The sequence below is a fragment of the Paramisgurnus dabryanus genome, chromosome 13, assembly GCF_030506205.2.
Source record: "Paramisgurnus dabryanus chromosome 13, PD_genome_1.1, whole genome shotgun sequence".
NCBI lineage: Eukaryota > Metazoa > Chordata > Actinopteri > Cypriniformes > Cobitidae > Paramisgurnus > Paramisgurnus dabryanus.
Genome location: NC_133349.1, coordinates 31,779,793 through 31,803,535, shown reverse-complemented (window position 1 = coordinate 31,803,535; position 23,743 = coordinate 31,779,793). Strand labels below are relative to the sequence as shown.

The 23,743-nt window shown below is 38.5% G+C and overlaps 1 protein-coding gene across 1 annotated transcript in view; it reads right to left on the bottom strand.

Annotated features, from left to right (window-relative positions):
• grik2 (glutamate receptor, ionotropic, kainate 2) overlaps positions 1 to 23,743 on the bottom strand; it is a 257,567-nt gene that overhangs the window by 48,682 nt on the left and 185,142 nt on the right. The window contains exon 11 of the mRNA XM_065246360.2: positions 9,400 to 9,623. Coding sequence (XP_065102432.1) covers positions 9,400 to 9,623 — 224 coding nt within the window. The remainder of the gene's footprint in view (positions 1 to 9,399; positions 9,624 to 23,743) is intronic.

The following is a 23,743-nucleotide window of genomic DNA, read 5'->3' as shown; positions in this document are numbered from 1 at the left end:
CATTTGTAGCAAATGAAGGAGAGAAGAAGGAAAGGAAGGAAAGGAAGGTCAACCTACAGAGACACAGAAGACAGAGACAGGTTAGCATAATCATTTTTAAGTAGAAAAAAATCTGCTCTCTTCAAGAGTCTGTCGCCTTCGGTTTTCTCAAATCCAATAGTTTGAATGATTGACAAATCATTAATTAACCTAGGGGTGGTTTCCCAGACAGGGATTAGCTCAAGCCAGGACTAGGCCTTAGTTTAATTATGAAATATAACTAGTTTTAACAAACATGCCTTAGTAAAAACATTACTTGTGTGCATTTTAAGGCAAAACAAATGGTACTGATGTATTTTAAAATATTTTAAATAAGTTGTTTTCAGTTTGGACAGCTCTTGCATTTATTTTAGTCTAGGACTAGTCTAATCCCTGTCTGGGAAACCCCCCCTTAAAGTTTAACTTTGATCAAATAGAGACCAGAAACAGAGATCAGGTAAAAAAAGGTCCTCTATCACACACTCACTGTTTACATTGCACACCATCTGTAAACTCTTGCATCCCATAATGTATCGGTCTCGGTTGGATCGGTACAAAATGGGTATACAACGAGAACGGTTTGGCACGGCGATGGAAAAGCGGTAATATTCGTATCAAAGGTAGCCATGCTTTAATCGAGAAAGCACTAAATGAATAGGGATTAATTAATCTAGATGCTGACTGAAGAAGATACGGTCCATTCCATCATCTTCACACCCTAATGCCTCATTCTTTACCATCTCTCTTTCACATTGAGATTTCCCATTTACTCCTGCTAAATATAAACGACATTACATTAGTAAAGGTTGATTGGGTGACAATTAAGCATTATGACCCAATTCTGTTTGTGCTGAAGTGGTGGAATAAAAAAGCATCTTTAGGCTTTTCAGGACTCAAGCAATCAAATGCTAAGGAGATTATTTGTCTCAGCTTTGCCAACACTACTTTGAAATTATTGACTTTTAAAGGTTAATGCAAGATTTGTCCTGCAGCCTCTGAGAAAGATCTCTTTAGTGATCATAGTTTATCTGTGTAAATAAACAGCTTAGCTTTTGTATCTTAAAGAACTGTTTGTTTTAAAATAACCAAAACTTAACCAAAAATAAAAATTTTCGCCTTCCAAGATCCCAATTATTTATCCATCGTGGAGTATCAACAATTCAGAATGTGTTAAAACCAATGAAATAATGTTCAATTTAAAGTCAAATATATTTGATCAAATATATTTGAACATTCAAAATATTATATATATAAACATGGGTTAACATAATTTTGCAGTTTAATTGTATTATTTTTGTACATTGAGGGTCTTCACAAACTTATACTGGCTGTGTAAAGACAAAGGCTGTATGTTTATGAGAAAACATATTTTCGAATCAAGTAACCTAATACACTCACCTAAAGGATTATTAGGAACACCTGTTCAATTTTTCATGAATGTAATGGTGTGGGGGATGTTTTCTTTGCCCTTTAGTGCCAATTGGGCATCATTTAAATGCCACAGCCTACCTGAGCATTGTTTCTGACCAAGTCCATCCCACCATGTACCCATCCTCTGAGGATAATGCACCATGTCATAAAGCTCGAATCATTTCAAAATGGTTTCTTGAACATGACAATGAGTTCACTGTACTAAAATGGCCCCCACAGTCACCAGATCTCAACTCAATAGAGCATCTTTGGGATGTAGTGGAACGGGAGCTTCGTGCCCTGGATGTGCATCCCACAAATCTCCATCAACTGCATGATGCTATCCTATCAGTATGGGCCAAAATTTCTAAAGAATGCTTTCAGCACCTTGTTGAATCAATGCCACGTAGAATTAAGGCAGTTCTGAAGGCGAAAAGGGGTCAAACACAGTATTAGTATGGTGGTCCTAATAATCCTTTAGGTGAGTGTACATTTTGGTTAATTACTATACTACATTTGAACTGCAAAATATTTTTAAATCAAAATCAAGACACGTAACCTTGCAGAAATAGGGGAGAGCAGAGGGCAAAAGTATACCCTAAATCTTTTCAGAAAAACACAATTTTTAGAGATACTGTTTTAGACAGAGATATATTTTTTCTGCGGTCAATAACTCACAGTTGTGGTCTAACAATACCAGGTTGTATTTTGTACAAATGAAGAAAAACTTTATTATAATTTAATTTTGAACATAAGCTGCACATTGTTGAGACGACAGTAACACAACGATACAAGATATACGATATTTTGTGTAACTTATTTTTATTAAATAAACCTGACTATGACCTTGTTATATGTAACTACGAACAGTCATTTCACTTTACAAAAAATTATTAAATAACATTTAATTTAAATTTCAGTTTCATCAAATGTGTCAAAAGCAACCCTACAGTACAAACTTAAAATGTTAAGAATAAAAATAAATTCAACAGTATGAACAATATGAAAATTAAATTAAATTTATGAGCATAATATAATTTCTCAACATAATGCAACAGTATAGTCATGTTTCCTTTCAGCTGTTTAATGCGCGAATTCAAAATGTGAATAAAATATCAAGATTGTAACACTATAACACTACAACACTCCCACTTTACTTTTGACCCCGCTCTCCCCTACTTTTGTTAACATTTTTGAACTGAACAAATGAAGGGACACCCTATCTGCTTTCTTGTGGCATACTAAAACACATAACAGATCAAATATAGATTGCAGTATTCACTTAAACAAATGAGAGACACCTGGCTATTAAAAGAGTTCTTTATGATGATGTTGTATTATGCTATTATGACAAGATTTGTGAGTGTTGTGATGAAAGACGGAGCATATTTGACAGAACTGTCCCTACACTGACACTCAAACAGCTGATAAAACAGCTTTGCCTTTGATACATGCTAGCAATGCCTTTCAGAAGCTACTGTAAGAGAACATTCATTAAAATGATATGATTTTACGACACTTCCCTCAAACACTTTAGATTATGAAAAAAACTATAAGCATAAAAAGGCTTTTTTACCTGGAAAAGTAGTTTTTGTGGAAAGGAAGGGTCACATGTGCTTTCTTCCAGAACAGAAGAGGGGGCTAACAAAGCATGTGCAGTATGAGTTTCATCAATCTTGCTCATTCCTCATTAGATGTTGCAACTATCCCCTCTTTCCCCTATTATGCTATGATATTGTTAGCTGCTAACCTCTAACAGATAAGTGAGTTATTTGTGTGACATGTGGAGTTGTTGTGTTTCAAATCAATTACTTATAAGTTTATAATGCAGTTAGGACGCTGTCTTACAAGGTTGCTGCCAATATAAGAGGTAGATAGAAAGGCAGTTCACCAGGGTGTTAAAAAGAAACAGAACAATGCTAGTTAATCTTCTACTGTTCAATATTGTCATCTTAATTAACCCAAGGCATACTTACTTTCTTGTACAGTATGTATGTGATGCAAGACTGAACTGAGACCTTGCAAAGACGCCACAGCTGCCCCAGACTTCTTACGCTAAAGGGTATTTGTGAAAGTTCACACAAAATAGCGTACTGCAGAGCCAATTACTCAGGGCAAGTATAACACGGTTGAGTACAGTTGTCATCGACTGCAGCGTGCCGGCAGAGAAGGGAGGCGTTGTGCAGCCTCGGTCTGAGTGAAACACCGCTTAACCCGCTGCTACGGAAACACACCGGTCGTCCGTTAGCTGTCAGTTTGATCCAATTACACTGACCTTGTGTTATCTCCGGTCATCAGCGCCGCAGAGGGAAAATTTTGAGCAAGGTCAAAGTGAAGAGATAAACGAAGCCTGAGGAAACATTGATGCCTCAGGAAAGAACAATAGTGGCATATTTTTTTTTCAGGAATTCATCCCGCACGCTGATCACGCACCCGATAAGAGCTGTGACAAACCAGCATGAGTGACATATTTAAATGGCCTTCTGCGCAGCCGCATTTAGCGTCAAGAAGACGGCCTGAGGTCGTGTTGTGGAGCTGATATACAATCCAATAAGGATGCTACACAGGGATGCATTGATAATCAATGTGCAACCATAGATTTCAAAGACTGACTGCTTGTTCAGCGCAGTCTTACTGGCGTTTTGTCTTAGGAGATGTCTACAACATCCTGTGGAATTCCAGCACTAAGCATGGCCTCGTTTTTTTCTGCAGACGACATTACGCAAGACTGCGCTATGGCTCTTCCTCCATTTTGCTTCTCCGTTCTTTCCGTCCTCTCCTAACTCCATCCTGGACTGTGAGTTAATTATCTAGCCAGCTCCACACAGCGGTCTGTTAAATCATCTTAAGTGCAGCCCATTTAGAAGCATATTCCACCTGGAAATGAACGGCATCTGATAAGCGCTTGCCCAGACCGATGGTAACATTACTCATCCTGTGAGGAGCACACATCCCATCCTCTCATACTGTATGCTTGAAGTTCACGCTGCAGTAAGGTCAAAGACTGATCAGTGGTGTCTGCTAATGCTAGCATCGCTATTATTATGGCACACATTTTGGATTAGGGGTTTTATCCATAAACTGTTATTGTAGCAGTTTGATTTATCTTGCACCGTTTGTGCTACGGGCATGAAAGATACAAAAAATCAGAAAGTTTGTTGAGAAGAGGCGAGCCGTTACTTTTCAGTCATGGGACTTGCATAGTTTTATCAAATCTGTGCCACACAATCCGCCTCTGAAAGCATTCTCTCTTTGGGCCTTTTTACACCTGGTCACTTCATGTGTTTTCTCTGATCGGATAGCTATCTGATTTATTAAAATCGGCTACATAAATGCATCCTGGTTAAATCCGATCTTCTATTCCTGCGCAAAATGCACTATTCATTACTCCACCTATGTTAGGCAAGGGCATTAGCTGGAGCGTGCAGTAAAGAGCAGCAAGAGAGTGAGATGGCAAAATGATTTACAGGTCCATGACAGGGGGGTAAGCGCTCAATAAACTGCTCTTACCAATTTTTATTTCTTAGTTTAATATACTGGAGTTTGTCATTGGACTATTTTATTGGTTTTAGAAAGTTTTTTTTAACCAATTTCATCTCTCCATGAACGAACAATCATGTTGTCTTTGTCTCTCCCGGCCAACATGGGAGTGAAGTGCTTACGTTTTGGAGGAGTAAAGTGCTGACATATGTGACTTCATTAACCAGATGTATTTTACACTTGTCCAGTTTTATCTGAAATGGATCCCAGGCCACCTCATAAAGTGGTTTGAGCGTTTAAGTCTCGAAAACATTTTGGGGGGCATTTACACTTGGTCTTTTTATGATCAGATAGCTACTGTATCTGATCAGTAAAACCGCATTAGGTGACCTGGTGTAAAAAGGCTCTTTCTTTTTAACCCCTTCTTCCTCCTTTCTGGTTTAAGTTCTCCCCCATTTCTTCACCGTCAATAGATAAAAACCAATCCCACTTTAACGTTTTTCTTGTTTAATGTCCTGTGAAATTTAGATTTTGGAAAGTATCAACTTTTATAAATACAAAAAAAAAAAACTTGCAATCAAGAAGTAACTCTCTTTCTCAGGTAAATAATGACATTACCTTTGATAGGAATATTGTTAACTTTGGATCTATGAAGGTAAAATAACGGCTAAATGATTTGCATGCACAGGATAAAATTTGTGACAGTGTACGTGACATTGTAAGCGTAAAATAAATTTGCGTGCGCAAAAACAGTTTTGTAAAGGTGTAAATCAAGATGCAAGCATAAGAAAACAAGTTTTGCAACATTCTACTGTTAATCGTAAGTGTAATTCATGTCCTGTAAAACTGAAACTTCATATATACACTAAATAAGTATGAACTGCATCTGACTTCAGTTTTTCCGTGCTCACACTTTTGGCACGTTTTTTGCGCTGAAATACTGCCAAAAGCATTGCAAGTCTGCAAAAAGTGGTGTGCAATCAAAAACACAGTTTCATGAACGGCAAATATGAATTAATTGCGCATAATCTGTCTCTATGTGTAAAATAAACCAGTTTTTTATGACTTGTTGCGTACGAGGGAAAAGTATTTCCTGAAATCTACTGGTCCCTCTGCGTTTTGTCACGAATCTCTCACTCATTTGAGTTTGCAAGCGCGGATGGGAAGGCGGGGTTATGAAATGAGGCTCCTGATGACTCATTGTTTTCTCTTTACTGATTGGTTCAAACTTAAATGAGTGAGAGATTCGTGACAAAACTTCAAGCGCAGAGGGACCAGAAGTTGTCGGATTATTTCAGGAAATATTTTCCCTCCGTACGCAACAATACAACTGGTTTCTTTTACACACAGAGACAGATTCAGCGCGATTAATTCATATTTGCCATTCATGAAACTGTGTTTTTGATTGCACACCACTTTTTGCAGAAGTGCCAAAGGTGTAAGCGCAGTAAAACTGAGGTCAGATGCATTCAGTTCATACTTATTTAGTGTAAATATGAAGTTTCAGTTGTACAAGACATGAATTACACTTACGATTAACAGTATAAATAAAAAATTGTTCTTACGCTTGCAACTTGATCTACACCTTTGCACACACAAATTTATTTACACTCTCACAAATTTTTTCCTGCGCATACAAAACTTTTTGACGTTATTTTACCCTCATATGTATCACATTTACAAAAAGAAACACAATCTATTATATGTTATATGAACTAAACATGATTGGCAGTGTCAACTTTACACTTGGTCTGCAGTTAGAGATGAGAACAAGATCTGTGTGATTCATTTAATATTGAGAATTCATTGGCTGTTTCATCACCTGCTTTTTTAGAAAAGATGAAAAGTGGAGGGAAATTTTGTAAGGAGCAGAAAACAACGTCAACAAAATCAACTGGTGATATGCATTACAGATTCTGAGAAGAGGATAAATATTTGACTTTCATATTGTGCCCAGAAGCAAGGTTTCTAAATACTGCATGGTGAGAATAAGCCTTCCGGAAACCTCCACCAGTCCCCATTATGTCATCCTGTGATCTCTCGCTCGCTCTCACACACACACACGCCCGCACGCACACACACACACGCACGCACGCCCGCACGCCCGCACGCACGCACGCACACACACACACACACACACACACACACACACAGGCAGACAGGTTAGCTGCATATCCTAACTACATACAGTAGTGAGCACACAAAAGCATTCAAGCACACAGAGAAATGTGCACAAAGAGACACACACACATCAACACATTTCACATTATCTGGTGTAGGGTCTTCTCAGGCGTGTGTTTCTGCGAAAGCATGCTGTTTGTTTTGTGTTTCAGTTTGAGAAATGGAAAGGTTAAACACTTACCCAACATTAACATTAGTGTGGTTATGGAGGTGCATATTCTGAACCAACTTAGATGGCAGTTGTAGCTTGTTGTAATCTTCTGTGATCATATCGCCAGTAACATTTATAAAACACAAAAAAGTGCATTAACCCTAAAACTCTGGGGTTAACCCAGACGAATGGTGTCAACCCAAGAATGTTAGGGTTAACGGAAGGCCTTTTCTTTCAATTTCTCCCCACCGTGCTTCAAATTAAAATAAATTTGTGCTTAAAACGTGCTGGGCTGTTTCAAAGCATCGTTGGATCAAATACGGACAAACGCAACCCATATCTAACACAGCCAACACAAGAGTTTATTAAAACATATCTGTATAAATGTGTGATCTACTTATTCAATAACACTGTGAGGTTGTGTAAACTATGATATATTTGTGATATACAAGTGATATATTTAGTCAAAAGTTCAAAACATCATTCGTCCTGTTTCGTGACTTCAGTAAAAGACTAAAATAGATAAACTGCCATGCTTCTGTTGTTCCTTGATTTTTTGTATTTTCTTTGTTTTGCATGTCATGTAAAGCGTCTTTGTAACAATGAATTATGAAAAGCGCTATATGAATAAAATTTAATTGAATATTTCAAGGTCAAGGGAGTTGTTTTATGTAAGAAAATAGATATCAAAAGGGCCTGACTGAATTATAAAAGCTTTGCACACTACATTTAAAGTATTATAAAGTCATTTAATAGAGTGAGAATGAGCAATTTATACTGTAAAAAGTAAAAAGTTTAACTTAAAAAAATACTTTAATTGTTAACACTTAAAAATATAGATTTTTTAACTTAGCTAAAGGAAAACTAAAGTGATATTTAATGTTGAATAAACTAAACATTTTAAGTGTTACCAATTTGAAGAATATTTTAAGTAAATATTTTAAGGTGTTTAAGTTAATGATGACAGAATATTTATTTGTAGGTAGGTAGGATTTTTAAATAGTTAATCTTAACTTTATTACATTAACTTTATTAATGATTTGTTAGGATATGTTCAGAAACGGTTTACTGTGTAAGATGTTCTTTTCTCTGATGTCTAGAATATGAATCTTAAAAGCAATTTAAAGCACGATGTGGAAAAATTCAACACAATACACAAACTATAGACAGCAGGTAGGACGAGGAATGAGAGGAGGTTGCTTTCATTCACGCGCACACACGCACACACGCACAAACATGCACGCTTGACCACACACTCATGCATCCCTATTTTCTGTCTTTTATATGCACACTCTCTTAAAACTTCATCTTTGCTTTCGTGGTTTATAGTGTAGTGTATTATCTGATAAGAAACACATACTGCGTGAAATAGAAATAGAAAAACAATCTTTGTTTCTGTCTGTGTGCCTCTCTCTATCTCTATTTCTATCTCTCTCTATATATGAAGATTTTGGTTCTAAAACAAGATGAAATTTTTGGCAAAACATGTTTAAAAAAAAATCTTGTTTTGAAACCAAACTCTTCATATACATACATACATACATACACACACACACACTATATATATATATATATATATATATATATATATATATATAATAACATATATAATAACTACTATTTACACCCTCAGGAGTTTCATGTTTCAAACCTTTTCCCGGAAACAACCAATTCTCAAGATGTCTCATCATGTAAATTATGGCACTTAGGACTGTAAAACAATACTTCACCTGATATATATAAAATTATAAATAGGGACTGGGTCTGTACTTTTTGTACATGTAGCCCATTTTATCTGGTCATACATTCTTAAAAATAAAAGGTTGCTACCAAATAAAGTTCCCCAGAGAATCATACAGTCAAAAGTGCACAAAAGAATCATTTCTTTCATTCCTTTTTATAGTCTGTATTTTGATGGTCTTTTTCAACTACAAAGAACCTTGTGTGCAGCAGAAAAGTCCCATGGATCTTTATTGAACCATATAGCCTGACAAATAACATTTTTATTTTTAAAAGTGTATGACAGCAATAAACAGACAAGAATCTATCATTAAGACCACCGTAGCTCCGAAGGGCATACGTGGCTTCGGCTAAAAATGACGTTAATGGGATGAAGTTACGGTGTGGGGTTATGTCTATTTATGTGGCTGGCATGTTACCTGGCTATGACAAACAGCACACAACTGACACCCAAGTAAGCGAGCAGAATATACATCCAGATGTCGGGAGAGAGGGGGTTGAGAAAGGAGAAGACCCCCGGGTTGGTGCCGTTGGGCTTGCGGTACAGTATACTTATCCCCAGCGTCATGAAGGGCTTGGAAAAGTCGATGACCTTCTCCCGCACGTACGTGATGGCCAGGGGTGCCACTGCAAGATCAGCTTTCTGCCAACAAATAACGCACAGGGAAAAGAGCGATAGGCTGTAAATCAAGGCGAGCAGAAGCATTTAGAGGAAATCAAATTAAGAAAACAGGGCTTTTACACATCACACACTCTGCCCCGCAGCGTTTAAGAGGAAATTTAAAGCCCTCTCGTGGACTCGCGCTCTCTCTCTTGATTTACCTGCTACTGTTTCAGCACTTACTAAAGCCTTGCGTGATTTAGTGGCTCTAAAGGCCCGGTGGTGCGCTGGACCGAATCCACTCTCTCAGCTTCTCAACTAGACTAAAATATGAAAATAGCAGTTACGAAAGAGGGAAAATGAGAGGGGTTAAAGGTTTCAATGTGGTCTGCTGCTGCGGGCTCACTGTCAAAGCTGGAAACGCTGTGGCTGAATGTGTTTGGGTCTATGTGTACTTTCAATTCCAGGCTCTTGAGAACAGCTTTCTTTTTAGGATGTCTGAAATAATATTTTGAAATCCCTACAAACAGACGTCTGTAAACCACTACAACAGACGGTCCACTTACATAATCATGGTCATTGTCATGGACAAAATATTGACACCATTGGTAAATAAATCTGCATTGTTTCTCCTTTTGAGCATTATTTCTAAAAATTCTAATGTTTTATTAAATAAAAATATTTGAAGTTTTCTCAAATAGATGTTGGACATAATTATTGCAGCCCCTATTTAATTCTTCATTTATGTCTTCTTTTATAATGTCTGATGAGGTTGAAGAATTCATATCAAATGATCTTTCTCCAGAGCCTTTAAATGTTGCTGCTATCTTCTCTTTAGACCCTTTTCTATGGCAGAACCTTGAATTTGTACTCAGTAATACATTTTTTGTTGATTTGAATGTTTGATTTAACCATGAGCTATTATTTCATTAGTTTGCATTAACATGTAATCAATAGACCTATTGCGAGTAGACGTCACAGTTACGTCACTGCAAGCTGCATGCGCAATGTGGTGGCAATAAAAGAAATGCCGAAAAAGACGGCCTTCTTCTTTAAAGAATACCATCATCGAAGACACCATTTGGTGATAAACATAGGAGTTTATGGTTGCATGCCAAACTGGACAAACTGGAGTAATGCAATTATCTGGAATTGTAATAATAATTAGAATAAAAAATAATTAGGGAAGATGTCCGGTGTTCTGTCGAAGTCTGTTCCCTCTTGTGTTTCTTTAAATGTTTTCATCACATTACGTTTATTATTGATTTAGAAGGATGAAATATTTGAATGGGTTATATTAAAAAAACAATAATATCATGTATTCTATAATACCATTTATTTAAAAAATTATATTATTTATTTTTACCTTATATCTTATTTCTCTTCTTCCTTTTTGTTCCTACTGTTTGTTCAAGCGCATGATGTGAAGTTGAATTAGTATAAACAGCCTGTCAGGTTCTAAAGGCATGTAATTATTTTCATATTTTTATATAATATTTAGTTTCCCCCCTAGCAACAATGTCTTTATTTTCATTTTAAATTATTTAATTTTGTGTTGTTTTTGTATATTTTCCATGCAATTTATATTTGGATACACTGCTGTAATATTTATTACATTGTCAATTGTTTTATAATAAAAAAAGGTAATAAAGGTATAAAGTAATGAGATAAAGCATATTTGGCGTGCTGTCCAAGGGGAGGGCTACGAGCTCCGAAATTTTAGCCCAAAACCAAAGTACTCCCCCCTCTTTAACTGGGATAGATGTAGCTAAATAGTGAGGTGATTGGGTGGAGGAGGGATACTGCAAAAACCTGTCACAGGACACAGATGAAAGACAGCTATATATAGACAAAAGACTTCATGCTGATTGGTTGGATTACAAGACCATGCTCCTCCCCAACTTTATTAAATAAACTTCAAACACTAAGACTTTTTGCAGAGCAAGTCAGGTTTTTACTTTTTTATATGTTGGTATTTGATATAATCCATGATGCCATGATTCTGCATATATATTCAAATGTATATTTAGCTGTAGACATGGGACACTTTTTAATCCTTGTGTCCTTCATATGGCTGCAGAACTCAGTTCTGTTTAAAGTTCCAGTACTGCAAATGAATATGGGCTAGAGTTTGTTTTTGCATGAGAGCAGAGGATTTTTTCTTAAACTGTGTCTCAAACAACTATCCAAAGTTACTTGAACACAATCAATGCATTTATTATTATCAGCATGTGTGTTCCCCAAAGGATCCAACTCATGAACATGTTTATTTATTTATTCTAAATAAATGATAATGACTTTAGGATAATCACATAGGCTTATACAATGCTAGTTGCACTTATGTGACAGGAACACTAAATAACTAGCGGTATAATTAACAAATGCTGTCTATAGGTACAGAACAAATCTACAGATTCAACAGTTCATTATAAATGTAATGAATTCAATCCTAGAAGTTAGCCATTAAAATAGCGTAATGTCATAAGCGACTCAATATTTGTATTTGTTTATTTCACTGGATTTGTTTGACAGTTGTTTAGCTACACACTAATGGCAAACTCCACTGAAGTCAATGTTCATTTGTGTCCTTTGTGTGCTTTGTTTATCAACCAAGCGTTGGTGCAGTATTTATGTAGAGCATTTTAAATACATCACTTATGAGCTTTCAGTTCAGTTAGGATTTTGTCTCAGAAGTCTGCTGAATTTCTGAACCTCAGTGAAAACCAAGTCAAAACAACTAAAGCATGACTTTCATAAAAATAGCACTGTCAATTTAATGTGATCACGTACTGCAATTACTTAACAGAAATAAAGAGTAATTGTGCCCCCTGAGATATGCTTAGATTTAAAAGCAGTTGTCTCCTGTCAGTACAGCAGCTTCAGTGAAGCATTGCTCATCTCCAAACACATTAGATCAAACTGTACTGTACAGACTCGATGGCATGCAATAAAACAAAGTGAAAGAGTCTTAAAACGCCACATCAGTGAAAGCAGATGAACACAGGGAAGGATCCCTAAATCTGCCCTTGAAAGATCGAATTGGATTGAATGTTGTTGAAAAACACTAAACATTGTTTAACTTATCTGGTAACACTTTACAATAAAGGAGGTCACACACCAGCCGCGCAGATCAGCGCCGCGCAGAGTAGCGTCTAGGACAACTCGGAGGTATCGTAGAACCGGAAGTGCACATTAAATAGCGCGAGCTTAGTCAGATAGTGTCTACTTCAAAATAAAAAATATACGTTAGCAGCCAATGTTAATCGTGAATGATTTGGGACAAATATGATATTATTTAATGTTAAACTATGTGAGAGGCACTCTGTGGCACGACAGGGATTTGAGCAACTTCCTGGGTCAAAGCTGGGCGGTGGCGGTGTGCATATACTCATAGAAAACAATGTGTTTGATTTTTTTAGAACGGCGCTGCGCGTCCGGTGTGCGACCCCCTTAAGGTTGTATTAGTAAACATTAGTAAAAGCATTACCTAACACGAACAAACCTTGAACAATATAGGTTTTCAGCATGTATTAAATCTTATTAATGTTAGTTAATATCAGTACAGTTATTCATGTTAGTTCATTGTTCATTATTTAATTAATTCCCCATCAGCCTTTTTTTTGTGATTTTCAAAATGCCTTACAGGAAAAAAATATTTTATTAAAGGGATAGTTTACTTTAAAATAAAAATTCTGTCATTATTTACTCATCCTCATGTTGTTCTGAACACAAAAGAAGATATTTTGAGAAATGACGATAAATACACATCAGATAGTGACCATTGACTTCCATAGTAGGAATAAAAAAATATAATGGAATTTAATGGGTACCGTCCAGTGGTGGACAGTAACGAAGTAAATGTAATTCGTTACTGTACTTAAGTAGTTTTTTCGCGTATCTGTACTTTACTCAAGTACTTTTATTTTGGGAGACTTTTACTTTTACTTTACTACATTTTAAAGTCAAATATCTTACTTTTTACTCCACTACATTTTAAAAAATCGGTCGTTCCTTTTTGTTTATCAGTGGATAAAAAACTTAACTGGGCAAACTAAAGCTGCACAAAAAAAAACTAAGATGCACACGTGATGCGTCAAACCACCAATCAGGGTACAGCATGCGCTTCGTTTTAAACTTGTTTTGGTTGCCGCGCTGTTTTACGTAAGCTACGCGAGTCACGCGAGTGCAGCAGCCAGCCAATGCATCGTTTGGAAAATGAAACTGCATTCAAAAACAACGGAGGAGATAACTGACCCGTCACAACAACAATGGCCTTATTAACGCGAGTTTTTTTTTAAGTCCTTGAATAAAAGAACGAGTCATTCGTGTCTTCTCTGCCTGCCTTGAAACTGTGCTATTTCGTTTTAAAATAATACTCTTTCAAATCTAAGGAAACGCGTAACTGTTAGAGGTAAGCCATTTTTATTCTGGTTATATTTTTAAATGAGCAATTTTAACAGTAGCTTGCAGAAAACTGTTAATTTTGTTGCTAAAATATATACGACGTTATTATGAATGAACTTTAAGCTATGCAGGCTGAAGCTATTTTTAGCCGTATAAGTTAGTTAACTGTTTCACTTAAGTTCATTGTATTTGAAGCTCAGTGCTCTGTTATTTTGAAATGACAATTAATCATTATCAACACTGTTGTAAAATATAAATGACATTTTGACTAGCCATGCAGTGTATGATGCTTAAACAGGCAGGTGGATTGGAGTGCTCCCTATTAACTGAGATTGTAATTAATATTTTCAAAAGTTTTGCTTCCAAAATATATAAATACATTTAATTATGTATTACAATATACATATGACATGCTAAACCACATGAAACGTTTCTGAAATTATATTCTGTAAGGCTTGTTTTATTTGTCAAAGAGAGGGAGACTGATTTCTAGATAACGTTATGTATATGTTTTGAAAACTATTGTGAACCTGTGCTTAAGTCAAGTTTTTATTACACTTAAACTGATAAATTATTTAGCAAATAAATCTTGAAATGAGACTTTCTGCTCTCAAATCCTATTATTTCATTTGATGCTAAAGGAAATTTTTTGTTTTTAAGGTTTTAGGCTTATGATAATTTTAATAGACATCAGTGTCTGATTTATTAATGTCCTTTTATTAATTGATTGGTTAGCCAAGAGAGTTATTTCACATAATTTGAGTTTTGTGACAAAAATGATACGGCCATAATAAATCACAGTACTTTTGTACTTAAGTACATTTTGAGGCAGATACTTTTGTACTTTTAGTCAAGTAAAAATTTTAAGCAAGTACTTCTACTTTTACTTGAGTAATATTTTACCCTGGGTATCTTTACTTTTACTCAAGTACACGATTTGTGTAATTCGTCCACCACTGGTACCGTCAACTGTGTGCTTACCATCATTTATCAAAATATTTTCTTCATCATTTATCGCAAAACTTTTTTTCCTACTATGGAAGTCAATGGTCACTATCTGCTGTGACCCTGAACAGACCCTCTGCTTTCAAACAAACAAAGACATTTGTTTTTGCTTCAGTTTTTTATGAATTGGGTGGATAATAGCAGAATTACAGATTACCGTAAAAACTCGTCAAGAAAGCGTCATTGGCAGGGAAATGTTTTCACTTAATTGACAAGATAACTTGTCAATGGCGGGGAAAGAGTTAATGTTAACAGTTATAAGTTATAATAATGCTTGATTTTATAAATGTATTATTAAATGCCAAAATTAACACAAACAAAAAAGTATTTAATGAACGTATAGTAGCCTATGTGACGAGAGCATTCAGTTAATGTGATTATCACATTTTGGATGGAGGTGGCATATAGCGGCTTTTGCATCTAAGCTCTTCAAATCAAGTACAGTAGGCTATATGAATCTAGAGTTGTCTTATAACATCGTGTGACACTTATGGAGGGTCTGCTGTATAAACGCTAACAGGAGCTCAACCGACTCTGCCCCTAAATGAGACATCGAGTTTAATTTCACATCTTTTACAGTTAGAATGAGTATAATTTCAGTCAAAATAAAGGCTTCTGTCGAAAATGATCGGATTGTCTGTAATTATTCCCAGAGGGGGCAAATTAATGCCAGTAGTGAGCAGATGTTGTCTCACTACCTTTCTTTATTTTTTCTAAAGTCCTTTGACAAGATATTTTTATCTCAAACACATCAATGTTCTGGCAAACTGCAAACTCCAGACTGCACTGAAAGCTTGTCAAGACCAATTACAGTCTTTCCTGCTCACTCGTCTTGTGTGTCTGGGAATGTTACAGGAACACACACACACACACACACACACACACACACACACACACACACACACACACACACACACACACGAACGCGATCTGACCGTGACCAGCTGAGCAGCAGTGACTGTCAGATATCTGTCAGATATTGGCTGTGGAGTCGTGTGCAGTAAATGCTCTTTTATAAAGCAACATGTTCATTCTCATCTTGGTGTAGTCTAATGAGGGTGTCGAGGGCCAGTGTTTGTGTGTGTGAGTGAGTGAGTTTAATAAGCTCTATGGGGGAAGAAACAATGGTGTATTTATCACCATGTGTGTTCTCTTGGCAGTATGTACTTGTGTTTTTTATTTCATCACTTATTTGTACCATCTGCTCTTCACACACACTGTTAATTTCATTGTTGTATGCTCTCTGTCTATACTGATCATTCTTTTAGTGTATAATCTTGAAAACCTCTTCTGCAGTGTGTCAGGATCACAGGTTTATCATTCTGAATTGAAAAAAGAGGAGCTTTTAATTTCACGAAGCGTCCATACACATGGTTGTGGCCCTGGTTTAAAGATTACTGAGGTCCAGGGTGGGGTGTTAAGTTCAATTTTTAACAGCGAGCAATGTGATTGGTCCACTAGAATGCCTTCCGTTAGGTAAAAAAAAACTGCGTCGTAGGTATTTCCATTTGCGATGGTGAGAACAAAGATGGACCAAGTTTAAGAGTGATTTAAGCAAAACTGCAACATTAGTTACTGTTTATTTACTTCCATCACTGCTGGTCATTTCAAAACATACACAACAAGTTGCTGTTTCTTCTTCGTTTGTGGGTTAACTTGCTAAACTTTTTCTTGATTGACAGTGACGCTGCTACTGTGGTAAAACAAGTGGATACTACCTACCAGGGCACCCAGTGTTGCCAGATATTAGTACGAAAAACAAACAAAAACTAGATAGGTACATTTCCTGAAGAAAATGTGAAGTGGTGCTTGCCGTGGCAAATTTCGGGGGACAATATATGATTATACTCCAAGCCAAAAGTAAAACAATTCAACCCACATGTCTCTACGATATTCTGATGCGAAGATATAAGGCTTTGTTTATTCGGTTGCTAGGGTACTGTATTTGGTTGCTAGGGAGAAAATTGGCATCCACTAGTGATTACACTCCGAGTCACGAGTCAAACGGTCAAACCCCCGTGTCTCTACGATGTTCTGATGCGGAGATATAAGGCTTTGTTTACTCTGTTGCTAGGGTACTGTATTTGGTTGCTAGGGAAAAAATTGGCATCCACTAGTGATTACACTCCGAGATACGAGTCAAACGGTCCAACCCCCGTGTCTCTGCGATGTTCTGATGTGGAGATAAAAGGCTTTGTTTACTCTGTTGCTAGGGTAATGTATTTGGTTGCTAGGGAGAAAATTGGCATCCACTAGTGATTACACTCCGAGTCACGAGTCAAACGGTCCAAACCCCGTGTCTCTACGATGTTCTGATGCGGAGATATAAGGGCTTGTTTACTCTGTTGCTAGGGTACTGTATTTGGTTGCTAGGGAAAAAATGGCATCCACTAGTGATTACCCTCCGAGTCATGAGTCAAACGGTCCAACCCCCGTGTCTCTACGATGTTCTGATGCGGAGATATAAGGCTTTGTTTACTCTGTTGCTAGGGTACTGTATTTGGTTGCTAAGGAAAAAAATGGCATCCACTAGTGATTACCCTCCGAGTCACGACTCAAACGATCCAACCCCCGTGTCTCTACGATGTTCTGATGCGGAGATATAAGGCTTTGTTTACTCTGTTGCTAGGGTACTGTATTTGGTTGCTAGGGGAAAAAATGGCATCCACTAGTGATTACCCTCCGAGTCACGAGTCAAACGGTCCAACCCCCGTGTCTCTACGATGTTCTGATGCGGAGATATAAGGCTTTGTTTACTCTGTTGCTAGGGTACTGTATTTGGTTGCTTGGGAAAAAAATGGCATCCACTAGTGATTACCCTCCGAGTCACGAGTCAAACGGTCCAACCCCCGTGTCTCTACGATGTTCTGATGCGGAGATATAAGGCTTTGTTTACTCTGTTGCTAGGGTACTGTATTTGGTTGCTAGGGAAAAAAATTGCATCCACTAGTGATTACCCTCTGAGTCACGAGTCAAACGGTCCAACCCCCGTGTCTCTACGATGTTCTGATGCGGAGATATAAGGCTTTGTTTACTCTGTTGCTAGGGTACTGTATTTGGTTGCTAGGGGAAAAAATGGCATCCACTAGTGATTACCCTCCGAGTCACGAGTCAAACGGTCCAAACCCCATGTCTCTACGATGTTCTGATGCGGAGATATAAGGCTTTGTTTACTCTGTTGCTAGGGTACTGTATTTGGTTGCTAGGGAAAAAATGGCATCCCATAATGATTACACTCTGAGTCACGAGTCAAACGGTCCAACCCCCGTGTCTCTACGATGTTCTGATGCGGAGATATAAGGCTTTGTTTACTCTGTTGCTAGGGTACTGTATTTGGTTGCTAGGGAAAAAATTGGCATCCCATAATGATTACACTCTGAGTCACTAGTCAAACGGTCCAACCCCCGTGTCTCTACGATGTTCTGATGCGGAGATATAAGGCTTTGTTTACTCTGTTGCTAGGGTACTGTATTTGGTTGCTAGGGAAAAAATTGGCTTCCCATAATGATTACACTCTGAGTCACGAGTCAAACGGTCCAACCCCCGTGTCTCTACGATGTTCTGATGCGGAGATATAAGGCTTTGTTTACTCTGTTGGTAGGGTACTGTATTTGGTTGCTAGGGAAAAAATTGGCATCCCATAATGATTACACTCTGAGTCACTAGTCAAACGGTCCAACCCCCGTGTCTCTACGATGTTCTGGTGCGGAGATATAAGGCTTTGTTTACTCTGTTGCTAGGGTACTGTATTTGGTTGCTAGGGAAAAAAATGGCATCCCATAATGATTACACTCCGAGTCACAAGTCAAAAGGTCCAACCCCCGTGTCTCTACGATGTTCTGGTGCGGAGATATAAGGCTTTGTTTACTCTGTTGCTAGGGTACTGTATTTGGTTGCTAGGGAAAAAATTGGCATCCCATAATGATTACACTCTGAGTCACGAGTCAAACGGTCCAACCCCCGTGTCTCTACGATGTTCTGATGCGGAGATATAAGGCTTTGTTTACTCTGTTGCTAGGGTACTGTATTTGGTTGCTAGGGAAAAAATTGGCATCCCATAATGATTACACTCTGAGTCACTAGTCAAACGGTCCAACCCCCGTGTCTCTACGATGTTCTGGTGCGGAGATATAAGGCTTTGTTTACTCTGTTGCTAGGGTACTGTATTTGGTTGCTAGGGAAAAAAATGGCATCCCATAATGATTACACTCCGAGTCACAAGTCAAAAGGTCCAACCCCCGTGTCTCTACGATGTTCTGGTGCGGAGATATAAGGCTTTGTTTACTCTGTTGCTAGGGTACTGTATTTGGTTGCTAGGGAAAAAATTGGCATCCCATAATGATTACACTCTGAGTCATGAGTAAAACGGTCCAACCCCCGTGTCTCTACGACATTGTAAAGCGAAGATATCCCATCTGGAACTTTTTTATTCCCTTATATGGGCATGTTTCCTGCCCCATTATAAGTCAATGGGCATTTTCGGGTGCCTCTTACACCCCAGGGGTACAGCTTACACCCCTATGTGATGTATGTTCTTACAGAGTCTATCACCCTCTTCAAATGTTGTAACCTACATGTTTCTACAAAATCCTCAAGCGGAGCTATGACCCGTCAAAGTTCGGCCCAATGTTAAGTCAATGGGATTTTTCGGGTGGTTTTTCGCCCCCCTTTCGAAAATCCTGCACCCGATCGCTTATAAAAGTCATAGCACACCTCTCCTTAATAATCCGGTCGATTTGAGCCCTCTTTCATGGGACTGTGGCAAACCGTGCGGGACAAGTTACGCGCCGAAAAATGTGCAGACATAAGAATAAGATATAACTAGATATTAAAGTTTGAAGACAAACTTTATGTTGGCTTGAAAAAGCGTAGCCTGAACGTTTAAAACAGATTGACAGAAGTTTAGTTTAGTAGGCTATCTGGCAGTTAGTATGTTTAAGTATGAAGCTAACATGATTAGCATGAAGCTAGCATGAAGCTAACATGATTAGCATGAAGCTAGCATGATGCTAGCATGATTAGCATGAAGCTAGCATGATGCTAGCATGATTAGCATGAAGCTAACATGATGCTAGCATGATTAGCATGAAGCTAGCATGATGCTAGCATGAAGTTAGCATGATTAGCATGAAGCTAGCATGAAGCTAGCATGATGCTAGCATGATTAGCATGAAGCTAGCATGATGCTAGCATGATTAGCATGTAGCTAGCATGATGTTAGCATGATTAGCATGTAGCTAAGCATGATGCTAGCATGATTAGCATGAAGCTAGCATGATTAGCATGTAGCTAGCATGATGCTAGCATGATTAGCATGTAGCTAGCATGAAGCTAGCATGATGCTAGCATGATTAGCATGAAGCTAGCATGATGCTAGCATGATTAGCATGAAGCTAGCATGATGCTAGCATGATTAGCATGAAGCTAGCATGAAGCTAACATGATGCTAGCATGATTAGCATGAAGCTAGCATGATGCTAGCATGATTAGCATGAAGCTAGCATGATGCTAGCATGATTAGCATGAAGCTAGCATGATGCTAGCATGATTAGCATGAAGCTAGCATGATGCTAGCATGATTAGCATGAAGCTAGCATGAAGCTAGCATGATGCTAGCATGATTAGCATGAATCTAGCATGATGCTAGCATGATTAGCATGAAGCTAGCATGATGCTAGCATGATTAGCATGTAGCTAGCATGAAGCTAGCATGAAGCTAGCATGATGCTAGCATGATTAGCATGAAGCTAGCATGATGCTAGCATGATTAGCATGTAGCTAGCATGAAGCTAGCATGAAGCTAGCATGATGCTAGCATGATTAGCATGAAGCTAGCATGATGCTAGCATGATTAGCATGAAGCTAGCATGATTAGCATGAAGCTAGCATGATGCTAGCATGATTAGCATGAAGCTAGCATGATGCTAGCATGATTAGCATGTAGCTAGCATGAAGCTAGCATGATGCTAGCATGATTAGCATGAAGCTAGCATGATGCTTGCATGATTAGCATGAAGCTAGCATGATGTTAGCATGAATAGCATGAAGCTAGCATAAAGCTAGCATGATTAGCATGAAACTAGCATGATTCTAGCATGATTAGCATGAAGCTACCATGATGCTAGCATGATTAGCATGAAGCTAGCATGAAACTAGCAAGATTAGCATGAAGCTAGCATGAAGCTAGCACGAGGCTTGCATGATTAACATGAAGTTAGCATGAGAATAGCATGATTAGCATGAAGCTAGCATGATTTAACGTGAAGCTGGCATGATTAGCATGATGCTAGCATGATTAGCATTAAGCTAGCACTATTTAACGTGCAGCTAACAAGATTTAACATGAAGTTAGCATGATTTAGCATGAAGTTAGCAAGATTTATTATGAAATTAGCATAAAGCTAGCATGAAACTAGCATGAAGCTAGTATGACTTAGCATGGAGCTAGCATGAAGCTAACATGACCCAAAGACCCAACCCCCATGTCTCTATGATGTTCAGATCCAGAGATATAAGGCTTTGTTTATTATGTTGCTAGGGTGCTCAAATTGGTTGCTAGGGGCGTGGTTTAATACTTCAGTAGGAATCCTAAGAGACTGATTGGATGCCTGAGTAAAATGAGCCCACCCCTATGTCTCTATGACACTCTGGTGTAAAGATATCCATCTGGGCTTTTTATAATGGTAGTCTATGGGAGATGTTGCTAGGGTACCCAAAATTGTTGCTAGGGGCGTGGCTAAATAGCTTTGGGGCGATCCTAAGAGACTGATTGGATGACTGAGTAAAATGAGCCCACCCCCATGTCTCTACGACACTCTAAAGTAAAGATATTCCATCTGGGACGCTTTTATTCCCTTATATGGGCATGTTTCCTGCCCCATTATAAGTCAATGGGAAATTTTGGGGGCCTCTTACACCCCAGTGGTATAGCTTACACCCCATTGTGATGTATGTTCTTACAGAGCCTGTCAGCCACCTTAAATGTGGTAAGCCACAAGTTTCTACAAGTTTCTCACTCACAGCTATGACCCGTCAAAGTTTGTCTCAATGTTAAGTCAATAGAAATTTTGGGGTGTTCGAGACCCCCGTTTAGGAATTCGGATGGTCCCATCAGTTAGAAAAGATATAGCACACTAAGTCAGACCAGTCTGAAGGTCTGTGGAAAATTTGGTGCATGTAGCTTGAAAGCCCTAGGACGAGTTAGTTGCCGAAATTTTGGGGGGAGAAAAAGAATAATAATAATAATAACTAGATAGGTACATTTCCTGAAGAAAATGTGAAGTGGTGCTTGCCGTGGCAAAATTCTGGGGACCATATATGATTATACTCCAAGCCAAAAGTAAAACGATCCAACTCTCGTGTCTCTACGATGTTCTGATGCGGCGATATAAGGCTTTGTTTATGCGGTTGCTAGGGTACTGTATTTGGTTGCTAGGGAAAAATTGGCATCCACTAGTGATTACCCTCCGAGTCACGAGTCAAACGGTCCAACCCCCATGTCTCTACGATGTTCTGATGCGGGAGATATAAGGCTTTGTTTACTCTGTTGCTAGGGTACTGTATTTGGTTGCTAGGGAAAAAAATTGCATCCACTAGTGATTACCCTCCGAGTCATGAGTCAAACGGTCCAACCCCCGTGTCTCTACGATGTTCTGATGCGGAGATATAAGGCTTTGTTTACTCTGTTGCTAGGGTACTGTATTTGGTTGCTAGGGAAAAAAATGGCATCCACTAGTGATTACCCTCCGAGTCACGAGTCAAACGGTCCAAACCCCATGTCTCTACGATGTTCTGATGCGGAGATATAAGGCTTTGTTTACTCTGTTGCTAGGGTACTGTATTTGGTTGCTAGGGAAAAAATGGCATCCACTAGTGATTACCCTCCGAGTCATGAGTCAAACGGTCCAACCCCCATGTCTCTACGATGTTCTGATGTGGAGATATAAGGCTTTGTTTACTCTGTTGCTAGGGTACTGTATTTGGTTGCTAGGGGCGTGGCTTGGGAGTGGCCAATGATGTGCCCAGTGATTACACTCCGAGTCACAAGTAAAACGGTCCAACCCCCGTGTCTCTACGATGTTCTGATGCGGAGATATAAGGCTTTGTTTACTCTGTTGCTAGGGTACTGTATTTGGTTGCTAGGGGCGTGGCTTGGGAGTGGCCAATTATGTGCCCAGTGATTACACTCCGAGTCACAAGTAAAACGGTCCAACCCCCGTGTCTCTACGATGTTCTGATGCGGAGATATAAGGCTTTGTTTACTCTGTTGCTAGGGTACTGTATTTGGTTGCTAGGGGCGCGGCTTGGGAGTGGCCAATGATGTGCCCAGTGATTACACTCCGAGTCACAAGTAAAACGGTCTAAACCCCGTGTCTCTACGATGTTCTGATGCGGAGATATAAGGCTTTGTTTATTCGGTTGCTAGGGTGCTCAAATTTGGTTGCTAGGGGCGTGGCTTGGGAGTGGCCAATGATGTGCCCAATTGTTACACCCCTAGTCACAAGTAAAACGGTCCAACCCCCGTGTCTCTACGATGTTCTGATGCCGAGATATAACTGTTTGTATTTTATGTTGCTAGGGTGCTCAAAAGTGGTTGCTAGGGGCGTGGCTTAGTAAGTCTGTAAGGATCCTGAGAGACTGATTGGATGCCTGAGTAAAATGAGCCCACCCCCATGTCTCTATGACACTGTGGTGCAAAGATATCCATCCGGGCATTTTATAATGGCAGTCTATGGTATAGGTTGCTAGGGTGC